The 12,567-nt window shown below is 38.0% G+C and overlaps 1 protein-coding gene across 1 annotated transcript in view; it reads right to left on the reverse strand.

Annotated features, from left to right (window-relative positions):
- Positions 1–12,567, reverse strand: part of MEIKIN (meiotic kinetochore factor) — a 94,929-nt gene that overhangs the window by 8,695 nt on the left and 73,667 nt on the right. The window contains exon 12 of the mRNA XM_059174502.1: positions 7,627–7,750. Coding sequence (XP_059030485.1) covers positions 7,627–7,750 — 124 coding nt within the window. The remainder of the gene's footprint in view (positions 1–7,626; positions 7,751–12,567) is intronic.

A 12,567-nucleotide genomic window follows, 5' to 3' on the forward strand; every position in this document is an offset into this window, starting at 1 on the left:
CATGCTAATGGACATCAGAAGAAAGCAGGAGTGGCAATCCTTATATCAGATCAATTAGATTTTAAGCCAAAGACTATAATAAGAGATGAGGAAGGACACTATATCATACTCAAAGGGTCTGTCCAACAAGAAGATCTAACAATCTTAAATATCTATGCCCCCAACGTGGGAGCAGCCAACTATATAAACCAATTAATAACAAAATCAAAGAAACACATCAACAATAATACAATAATAGTAGGGGACTTTAACACTCCCCTCACTGAAATGGACAGGTCATCCAAGCAAAAGATCAGCAAGGAAATAAAGGCCTTAAACGACACACTGGACCAGATGGACATCACAGATATATTCAGAATATTTCATCCCAAAGCAACAGAATACACATTCTTCTCTAGTGCACATGGAACATTCTCCAGAATAGATCACATCCTCGGTCCTAAATCAGGACTCAACCGGTATCAAAAGATTGGGATCATTCCCTGCATATTTTCAGACCACAATGCTCTAAAGCTAGAACTCAACCACAAAAGGAAGTTTGGAAAGAACCCAAATACATGGAGACTAAACAGTATCCTTCTAAAGAATGAATGGGTCAACCGGGAAATTAAAGAAGAATTGAAAAAAATCATGGAAACAAATGATAATGAAAATACAACGGTTCAAAATCTGTGGGACACAACAAAGGCAGTCCTGAGAGGAAAATATATAGCGGTACAAGCCTTTCTCAAGAAACAAGAAAGGTCTCAGGTACACAACCTAACCCTACACCTAAAGGAGCTGGAGAAAGAACAAGAAAGAAACCCTAAGCCCAGCAGGAGAAGAGAAATCATAAAGATCAGAGCAGAAATCAATGAAATAGAAACCAAAAAAACAATAGAACAAATCAACGAAACTAGGAGCTGGTTCTTTGAAAGAATTAATAAAATTGATAAACCCCTGGCCCAACTTATCAAAAAGAAAAGAGAAAGGACCCAAATAAATAAAATCATGAATGAAAGAGGAGAGATCACAACTAACACCAAAGAAATACAAACTATTATAGGAACATACTATGAGCAACTCTACGGCAATAAATTTGACAATCTGGAAGAAATGGATGCATTCCTAGAAACATATAAACTACCACAACTGAACCAGGAAGAAATAGAAAGCCTGAACAGACCCATAACCAGTAAGGAGATTGAAACAGTCATTAAAAATCTCCAAACAAACAAAAGCCCAGGGCCAGACGGCTTCCCGGGGGAATTCTACCAAACATTTAAAGAAGAACTAATTCCTATTCTCCTGAAACTGTTCCAAAAAATAGAAATGGAAGGAAAACTTCCAAACTCATTTTATGAGGCCAGCATCACCTTGATCCCAAAACCAGACAAGGATCCCACCAAAAAAGAGAGCTATAGACCGATATCCTTGATGAACACAGATGCGAAAATACTCAACAAAATACTAGCCAATAGGATTCAACAGTACATTAAAAAGATTATTCACCACGACCAAGTGGGATTTATTCCAGGGCTGCAAGGTTGGTTCAACATCCGCAAATCAGTCAATGTGATACAACACATCAATAAAAGTAAGAACAAGAACCATATGATACTCTCAATAGATGCTGAAAAAGCATTTGACAAAGTACAACATCCCTTCCTGATCAAAACTCTTCAAAGTGTAGGGATAGAGGGCACATACCTCAATATCATCAAAGCCATCTATGAAAAACCCACCGCAAATATCATTCTCAATGGAGAAAAACTGAAAGCTTTTCCGCTAAGGTCAGGAACACGGCAGGGATGTCCATTATCACCACTGCTATTCAACATCGTACTAGAGGTCCTAGCCTCAGCAATCAGACAACAAAAGGAAATTAAAGGCATCCAAATCGGCAAAGAAGAAGTCAAATTATCACTCTTCGCAGATGATATGATACTATATGTGGAAAACCCAAAAGACTCCACTCCAAAACTGCTAGAACTTATACAGGAATTCAGTAAAGTGTCAGGATATAAAATCAATGCACAGAAATCAGTTGCATTTCTCTACACCAACAGCAAGACAGAAGAAAGAGATATTAAGGAGTCAATCCCATTTACAATTGCATCCAAAACCATAAGATACCTAGGAATAAACCTAACCAAAGAGACACAGAATCTATACTCAGAAAACTATAAAGTACTCATGAAAGAAATTGAGGAAGACACAAAGAAATGGAAAAATGTTCCATGCTCCTGGATTGGAAGAATAAATATTGTGAAAATGTCTATGCTACCTAAAGCAATCTACACATTTAATGCAATTCCTATCAAAGTACCATCCATCTTTTTCAAAGAAATGGAACAAATAATTCTAAAATTTATATGGAACCAGAAAAGACCTCGAATAGCCAAAGGGATATTGAAAAAGAAAGCCAACGTTGGTGGCATCACAATTCCGGACTTCAAGCTCTATTACAAAGCTGTCATCATCAAGACAGCATGGTACTGGCACAAAAACAGACACATAGATCAATGGAACAGAATAGAGAGCCCAGAAATAGACCCTCAAATCTATGGTCAACTAATCTTCGACAAAGCAGGAAAGAATGTCCAATGGAAAAAAGACAGCCTTTTCAATAAATGGTGCTGGGAAAATTGGACAGCCACATGCAGAAAAATGAAATTGGACCATTTCCTTACACCACACACAAAAATAGACTCAAAATGGATGAAGGACCTCAATGTACGAAAGGAATCCATCAAAATCCTTGAGGAGAACACGGGCAGCAACCTCTTCGACCTCTGCCGCAGCAACATCTTCCTAGGAACAACGCAAAAGGCAAGGGAAGCAAGGGAAAAAATGAACCACTGGGATTTCATCAAGATCAAAAGCTTTTGCACAGCAAAGGAAACAGTTAACAAAATCAAAAGACAACTGACAGAATGGGAGAAGATATTTGCAAACGACATATCAGATAAAGGACTAGTGTCCAGAATCTATAAAGAACTTAGCAAACTCAACACCCAAAGAACAAATAATCCAATCAAGAAATGGGCAGAAGACATGAACAGACATTTCTGCAAAGAAGACATCCAGATGGCGAACAGACACATGAAAAAGTGCTCCATATCACTCGGCATCAGGGATATACAAATCAAAACCACAATGAGATATCACCTCACACCAGTCAGAATGGCTAAAATCAACAAGTCAGGAAATGACAGATGCTGGCGAGGATGCGGAGAAAGGGGAACCCTCCTACACTGTTGGTGGGAATGCAAGCTGGTGCAGCCACTCTGGAAAACAGCATGGAGGTTCCTCAAAATGTTGAAAATAGAACTGCCCTATGACCCAGCAATTGCACTATTGGGTATTTACCCTAAAGATACAAATGTAGTGATCCAAAGGGACACATGCACCCGAATGTTTATAGCAGCAATGTCCACAATAGCCAAACTATGGAAAGAACCTAGATGTCCATCAACAGATGAATGGATCAAGAAGATGTGGTATATATACACAATGGAATACTATGCAGCCATCAAAAGAAATGAAATCTTGCCATTTGCAACAACGTGGATGGAACTAGAGCGTATCATGCTTAGCGAAATAAGTCAAGCAGAGAAAGACAACTATCATATGATCTCCCTGATATGAGGAAGTGGTGATGCAACATGGAGGCTTAAATGGGTAGAAGAATAAATGAAACAAGATGGGATTGGGAGGGAGACAAACCATAAGTGACTCTTAATCTCACAAAACAAACTGAGGGTTGCCGGGGGGAGGGGGTTGGGGAGAAGGGGGTGGGATTATGGACATTGGGGAGGGTATGTGATTTGGTGAGTGCTGTGAAGTGTGTAAACCTGGTGATTCACAGACCTGGGGATAAAAATATATGTTTATAAAAAATATATGTTTATAAAAAATAAAAAATTAAAAAAAATATATATAAGTAATGTTAAATGTACTCTATTGTGTCTGAGTCCTTATGTGAGATTTATAAATACTGTTTCATGTAACTGCACATTGTTGATTCTCACTGCTATATAGCACTCCAATAAATGAATGTGCCCCTATTTATTAATCCATTCCACTGTTGATGGGCATTTGGATTATTTCCTATTTGGGGTTATTATCCAAATGCTGCTATAAACATTCTAGCAAACATCTTTTGATGAACATATGTACACACTACAGTTGGATATACTCTTGGAAGTGGAATTGCTGGGTCTCCATGGTCCAGGGAAATGGAATTGCTGGGTCTCTTTCAACCTCAGTGAAACGTCTAGGGGCCCAGTGATATGAGAGATATACTTCCTAAAGAAAAGAACAAGTTGTTGCATCAGGCTCTTCCTACAACCAAAAAAGACACACAATGCCTAGTGGACCTCTTTAGATTTGGGAGTCAACATTTTTCATTTGAGTTCACTACTCCAACCCATTTACTCAGTGCCTAAAGGCTACTGGTTTTGAGGGAGCCTCAGAATGAGAGAAGGTTCTACAATAGGTCCAGGGTACTATGCAAGATGCTCTGCCACTTGTACCATAATATCTAGTAAATTGAATGATGCTTTAAGTGTCATTGAGAGATATATATGTTGTTTGGATCCTGTAGGTGGATCACAGTACAGGTCCTTAGGATTTTGGAGCAAATCTTTAGCATTTTCTGTGAATAACTACTCTTTTTGAGAAACAGTTTTTGGTCTGCTACTGGGTCTTCATAGAGACTGAATATTTAACCATGGTATCCCAAGTTACAATGAGACCTGAGCTCCCAACCATGAATTATACACAATCTGATGCACCAAGCCACAGAGTTGGCTGTGCAGAACAGCGCTGCATTTTCAGATAGAAATGATATGTATGGAATTGAGCTTGAGCCCCAAAGGCAAGAGTAAGTTAGATGAGGATGTGGTCCATATGTCCATTGTCCATACTGCTGCTACACTATCTTCTCTTTCCCAGCCTACACCTTTGGCATTATGGAGAGTTCTCCACAATCAGCTGATTGGGGGGGGGGGCGCTCAGACTTGTTTCACAGATGGTTCTACATGATATGCAACACTTGCTCCTTTCTGTGACATCCCTGAAAGAAACTGGTGAAGGTATATCCTCCCAGTGGGTAGAACTTCAAGAAAAACATCCCACTGTTCACTCTGTTAGAAGTGGCCAGATACGTGATTATATATTGATTCACTGACTGTGGCCAATAGTTTGGCTGGATAGTTAGGGCACGAAAGAAGGTGACAAGAGGCCCAAGCTCATGGAATTCACTGGTCTTTCTATGTTCCCCACCATCTTGAAGCAGCTGACTTGGCAGAATAGTGGAATGGCCTTTTGAAGACTCAGTTAAAGCACCCTGTAGGCAGCAATACCTTGCAGGGCTGAAACAAGCTTCTCAGAATCTTGTATATGTCCTGAATCAGTATTTAATATATGGTGCTATTTCTCCTACAGCCTAGATTCACAGGTCCAGGAATCAAGAAGTGGAGATGGAAGTGAGATCATTCAATATCATCTTTAGTAATCTACTAGAAAAACTTTTTTGCTTCCTGTTTCCATGACAGGCCTTGCTCTGCTAGCCTAGAGGTCTTAGTTCCAAAGGGACAATGCTTCCACAGAGAGACAACAATGATTCCAATAACTGGAAGGTAAGATTGCCACCTGGCTGCTTTGGGCTCCTCAGGTCTCTGAATAACAAGCAAAGAAGGGAATTACTATGCGGGCCAGGATGACTGATCCTGACCACTCAAGTGAAATTTTCCCTGCAATGGAGGCAAGGAAGAGTAATGTCTGGAATATAGGAGATTCCTTAGGACATCCCTTAGTGTTATTATGCCCTGAGATTAAGGTCAATGGAAAATTGCAACAACCCAATCCAACCAGGACTAATGGCCCAGACCCTACTGAAATGAGGTTGATAGTACCCTACTAGCTTAAGAACTATGACCAGCTGAGGTTCTTGCTGAAGGAAGAGGGAATATGAAATGGAGGAAGGTAGTTATAAATACCAGTTATTTCTACCTAACTAGTTTAAGCAAATACCTGTTTGCTTCCCTCTCTTATTCCTATAACAACTAACATAAAATGTATTAATAATTACTCTCTATCATAGTACTTGAGTCACAAGATATCAAGAAAAGGAATAAATACCACCCAAGGATTTTGCATCCTCTTCTGGGGAAGGAATTAGCACATTTTGGGTTGTATATAGGATAGGACAGCTGTATTATGTTAGAAGTATAACTTTGTTACTTTCTTTATTTACAGATTAATTGTGGTTTAAGGGCATGTGTATGAATACATAGTTGACATGAAGTAGCCTGGGATGGTTAGTTGTATATGTCACCTTGATTAGGCTATATTAACCAATTAAATTAAATACTAATTTTGGTGTTGCTGTGAAGGTTATTTGTAGATAAGGTTAACATCTATAATAATAGACTTTAAGCAAAGGAAATTATCCTTGATAATGTAGGTGGACCTCATCCAATCAGTTAAAAGGCCTTAAGAACAAAACCGAAGTTTCTCAGAGAAAAAAGAAATTCCTCCTAAGGACTGCATCATTAACTCCTGCTCAAGAGTTTACAGCCTGCCCTACAGTTTTCAGCCAGACTCTACAGCTGCCTAAGTCAATGCTTTGAAATAACCCTCTGGTTCTGCTTTTTTAGGAAAACCTTGATACAGCATCTACTATTCCCTACCACCATGCTAATGTCACTAGAGATAAGAGATAGAAAAAAGTCTATTATGTGGTCCCTGTCTTTGAAAATTTCCTAACCTGAAGAATATGATAAATCAGTATTATGAATTATGTGAAGTAGTAATATCTTAGTAAATGTCAAATGAGTAGCACTGAATTAAGTACTTTAGGAACTTAGGAAAAAAGACAACTTTTGTGGACTTAGGGAGTGCTCAGGGTAGGCTCTGTGTCAGAAATGGGGACAAGGATGAAAAGCAGACAGTTTAGGTGGATTGAAGTTGTACATAACCTATTAAATTTCAACTGCTTCACTGCCTGCTTACTCATAAAAGGTTCCCAGGCTCCAGTGACTAATCAGACATTCTGTCTGATATATAATCAGGAGAATAGAAAAACCTAACTTTGGAGTGTAAAAGCCCGAAAGATAGAATTCCTCTCTACTACTAGCAGTAGAATCTTGGACAAATTGCATACTACTTTAAGCTCCAGATTCTTCACATATAAAATGAGGATAATAGAACATATCTGCCTATTATAAAGTCGTAGTGAGAAATAAATGAGATAAAATAAGATATTTGGCTCGGTACCTTTTACAGAGCAAGTACTCAACCAACAATAAGGGAATGCAAAAATATATGAAGAATATTTTCACAAAGAATTCTACTAAAAATGAAACCCAACAACAATAAATTTCAAACAGTTGTAAGAAAAGGTATCCAAGATAAATACATTTAGATCAATGGCATTAGCTAACTTTTTGAAAGATTAAATATATGACATTCAAAAAAATATTTTACTCAGGCTCTAAAACTTAACCAAACTTTTTGTAATTGTATAAGAATTCCTAGAATACAATTTGTAAGTGGACTTCCTGTGTGCACAAGGAATTTATAATAAAAAAAATATTTTGTATCATCCAAAAAGTAGGCTCTGGATTCACATTATAGTACCTTGAGGAATATCTTTGGGTGGGGAATATTTCTTCTTTACAATAACATTACTTTCACTTTTCATTTGTCTAGTTCCTGGTGTTGCTCTAATAATACAACATATTTCTGATGTATCTGAAGGAATCTGAAAAAGAAAAAAAAAGCAGACAGCACATAATTCTTCCAGATACTGTATTTGTATGCTGTTTTATTTCAAAGGCATATCATTTCAACATCCATATTTCATACATACTAATGATAGAAAGCATTTATGAAATGCTTACTCCACTCTAGACACTAATGAAATGGTTTTTAAACATTTGCTTATTTAATACACAGAAGAACCAGACAGGGAAGATTATATCATCCCCATTTGTAAAATGAGGAAAATTATGTTCAGAGAATTTGGATATCTTATTTAAGAACATAGAGAGCATAATGATAAGAGTTGAGATTCAAGCACTCCAAAGTGCAAGAACAAGTTTACATGATTTACTGAATTAAAATATAAACTTATTTTAATTCTGAGCCATATACTAGATTTCCTTGGTTTCCCAACTCAATGAATTTTGACAACAATCAAACAGACAGACTTCAGAATAAAGAAATACAGTATCTTCCAAAAGTCACATATCTTGTTTCTTAGAACTCAAATAGACATATGTATTTACCAAGGGCTCCTCCCACTGTAAGTAAAGCCTATATAGAAACAACTTCCACTTTAAAACTCATATCATCTTCTGTGATGGGCATCTGATATTTTTCTGCCCAGCATCATTTCTATTCTTCTAGTATGTAACAATACCAGAGTTTTCTTGGGAGAATCTACACTTTCTCCCAGCCTGCAGACCATTCCTTTCTTATGATTCAGGTGGAGCTGATAATACTTTTGAGCACCAAGAGGCCTTAAAACCCAGCCCAGCCAATCACTATATGCTATGTGCCCGGGGAACAGTGACCAGCTCAGACAAGAACATTTTAAATGGGTCAGGAAGAAGAAGGGAATTCTCAACGTGAGATTCTGATACTAAACCAAAATCCTTAAGGGAGCAAAAGCGGTCTGAGAGTGATACCCAACCCTAGCTATAGCTTTTGTAGTAGAAACAGATACATATCCTCTTACAAGGATGGGATCCCCATTACAGGCACATAGGATTCTTATCAAGTAGGAGCAAGGAAATAAATGATCAGGGTCAGAATCAGAGTTGGTCTTCAAAATTCAGCTCAGAACCGTTCGAAGCAGAAATAATGGGTGTGGTGAAAAAATATTGAATACTGTTATGCTGAAAATAAATAAATTTAATTAAAAAAAGAAATAATGGGCAAAATACAGTTCACTTCATCCTCTCATGTTATTATAACAACAATAAAGGAAGTAACAAATTCATAAGAAATCAAGCTACCATGTGTAAGACTGTACAGGAATATCAAAGAGGGGAGTTAAGCCCCCAGAACATCCAATATCAGAAGTGCCAAATCAGAATAGAATAACAATGTATGAAATGATTAAAGAAATAACAATTGAAATCTCATGGATGAGCAAACAAGAAACTATCTGGAATGAAAAGCAGATGTGAAAAAGAAACAACTAGAATACCTTGAAATGAAAAATAAAATTGTTGAATACAAAATTCAATGGAAGCCTTAAGGAGCAAAGTGGGCACAACTAAAGAATTACTGATGATATTACCCCAAATACAACAACTAAATGAAAAATATTAAAGAGAGTTTGAAAGATACAGAGGATAGAAACATGTCTAACATATGTTAATTATCATCCCAGAGAGAATAAAACAGGTAATAGCTGAGAAATTTCCCAAACTGATGAGAAACATGAGTGCACACATTCAGAAAGACTAATATCCCAAACAACATTACAATGAAAAACCAACAGGGGTGTCTAGTGGCTCAGTCAGTTAAATATCCAACTCTTGATTTTTGGCTCTGGTCATGATCTCAGGGTCTTGAGATCAAACCCCACGTTTGGTTCTGTGTTCAGCAGGGATTTCCCGGCCTTTCTCTCTCCCTCTCCCTCCGGCCCTCCCCCTGTACTTTCTCTTTCTATCCAAAATAAATAAATAAATCTTTAAAAAATAAAGAACAGGGGAACCTAGGTGGCTCAGTGGGTTAAGTGTCTGCCTTTAGGTCAGGTCATGATCCTAGGGGACTGGGATTGAGATCCATATCAGGTTCCCTACTCAGTGAGGAGTCTGCTTCTCCCTCTCCCCACCTCCCCTGCTTGTTCTCTTTCTCCCTCTCTCTCAAAAATAAGTATAATCTTAAAAATAAATAAATAAAAATAAAAAGTAAAGAACAAAAAGCCAACAGCAAATAAAATATTAATCTCTTTATGTATGCACTCCAATGAAATTATAGCATACCCACAATAAGAACTTTAAAAAATCCAGAAAAAAAAAAGGTATTTCAGTCCCTAAGACCACCTCAGACTCAATGATTTGCCAAAGGACTCACAAGATTCAGAAAAGCTGGTATACTCACAGTCAAGGCTTATTACACAATAAGATACAGACAAAAATCAGCAAAGGGAAAAGGCACATAGGTGGGAGTCCAGGAGAAAAAGTATACAGAACTCCATGTAGGATAATAAGCTTCCAGTTGTCTTCTCCTATTTGAGTCACATGGATAACATTTAGTTTTCCCATGTGCAAAGTGTTGCCAACATGAAGAGCCCAGTAAACCTTGATTCAGACCCATATCCTAGAGTTCAAACTGATACAAAGGTTGCCAAAAGCCTTAAGTATGAAAAACAGGTATTTAGCATAAATCACATTTAGCATAAGCTATCTGGTATAGGGCGCCTGGGTGGCTCAGTGGTTAAGCCGCTGCCTTCGGCTCGGGTCATGATCTCAGGGTCCTGGGATCGAGTCCCGCATCGGGCTCTCTGCTCGGCAGGGAGCCTGCTTCCTCCTCTCTCTCTCTGCCTGCCTCTCTACCTACTTGTGATTTCTCTCTGTCAAATAAATAAATAAAATCTTTAAAAAAAAAAAAAAGCTATCTGGTATAGCACAGGACATACAAAGACACTCTTTTCTTTTTTTAAGATTTTATTTATTTATTTGACACAGAGAGAGAGATCACAAGTAGGCTGAGAGTCAGGCAGAGAGAGAGAGAGAGAAGCAGGCTCCCTGCCAACCAGAGAGCCCGATGTGGGACTTGATCCCTGGGACTTGATCCCAGGACCCTGAGATCATGACCTGAGCCGAAGGCAGAGGCTTAACCCACTGAGCCACCCAGAGGCCCCTACAAAGACACTCTTATTAGGCAGGATACTCCAAGGGGTCATAACACTTACAAAGGTCTCCTTACATCTCAACAATGAGAAAACAACATAATTTAAAAATGGGCCAAAGACCTTACCAAACTCCTCACCAAAGATATACAGATGCCAAGTAAGCATATTAAACAACCCTTCACATCTTATTTCCTAATCAGTGAGATGTAAATTAAAACAACAATTGGAGGGGCTCCTTGGTGGCTCAGTGGGTTAAAGCCTCTGCCTTCAACTCAGGTCATGATCCCAGGGTCCTAGGATCGAGCCCTGCATCAGGCTCTCTGCTCAGGGGGAAGCCTGCTTCCTCCTCTCTCTCTCTGCCTGCCTCTCTGCCTACTTGTGATCTCTCTCTGTCAAATAAATAAATAAAATCTTCATAAAACAACAATTGGATACTGCTACATACCTATTAGAATGGCCAATATCTAAACTACTGACAACAATAAACCTTTATCCAAACCCACAGAATGCACAATACCAAGAGTGGACCCTAAGTTAAACTGTGGAATGTGTGGGGTGATTGTAAGGTGCCAATGCAGGTTTATCCTTGGTTTAAAAAAAAAAAAAGTGCTCCTTGGTGAATGATATCAGTGATGGTGGTGGCTATGCATGTACTGAAGCAGTGGGCTATAAGAAATCTCTGCATCTCTCTCTCTATTTTGCTGTAAATCTAAAATTTCTCTAAAAATTAAGAAAATGCATTTTTAAGAAAGTAAAAGTATACAAAAATACATACCATCTTAACAACAGTTAAAAGAAAGCAAGAGTAGCTATATTAATACCAGAAAAAGGAGATTTCTGTGCAAAGAACATTACCAGGAATAAAGAAGATCCTTCATAATGAAGGATCTTGAATTAATTAAAAAAAACACACACACACTTAACAATCCTAAACAATATTAACTGTTTACACACCTAGTAACAGAGCCTCAAAATATATATAAAACAAAAAGGATAGAAATGAAATGAGAGAGGGGTGACTCAGTCAGTTAAGCATCTGACTTTGGCTCAAGTCATGATCGTAGGGTTCTGGGATTGAGCCCCATGTCGAGCTCAGCATGGAATCTGCTTCTCCTTCTGCTCCTCCCCCAGCTCATGCTCTCCCTCTCTCAAATAAATAAGTAAGATAAAGTAAAAAAGAAATTAAAGGAGAAATGGACAAACCCACCCTTACAGTCTGTATTTTAATACCTTTTAATAATTGATAGACTAAATAGGCAAAAATCAGCAAAGATATAATTGACTTGAACATTACCACCAACCAACCTGACATGACTGATACTATAGACCATTCTACTAAAAAAAAGGAAATATGCATCATTCTCAAGTATACACAGAACATTTACCAAAATAAACCAAATGAATTATAAAACATGTCTCAATAAAGGCACACATACAAGGCATATAAAGAATGGATGTAGATCACAATGGGATTATATTAGAAATTAGTAACAGAAAGATCTCTGAAAAATTTCCAAATATGTGGACAAGAAATTGCATACTTCTAAAAAGGCCATGGATCAAAGAATAAATACACAGAGATAGGCTCTGTGAGAGGAAATAGGCTCTGTGAGAGGGTGAAAAAAGGTTAACTGACTTAATAAGGGCAAGGTCCTAATCTGAAAGTGCTAGTGCCCTTTTAAGAGGAGGAAGAAACACCAGAGGACTTT

Source organism: Mustela lutreola, chromosome 5, assembly GCF_030435805.1.
Source record: "Mustela lutreola isolate mMusLut2 chromosome 5, mMusLut2.pri, whole genome shotgun sequence".
Taxonomy (NCBI): Eukaryota; Metazoa; Chordata; class Mammalia; order Carnivora; family Mustelidae; genus Mustela; species Mustela lutreola.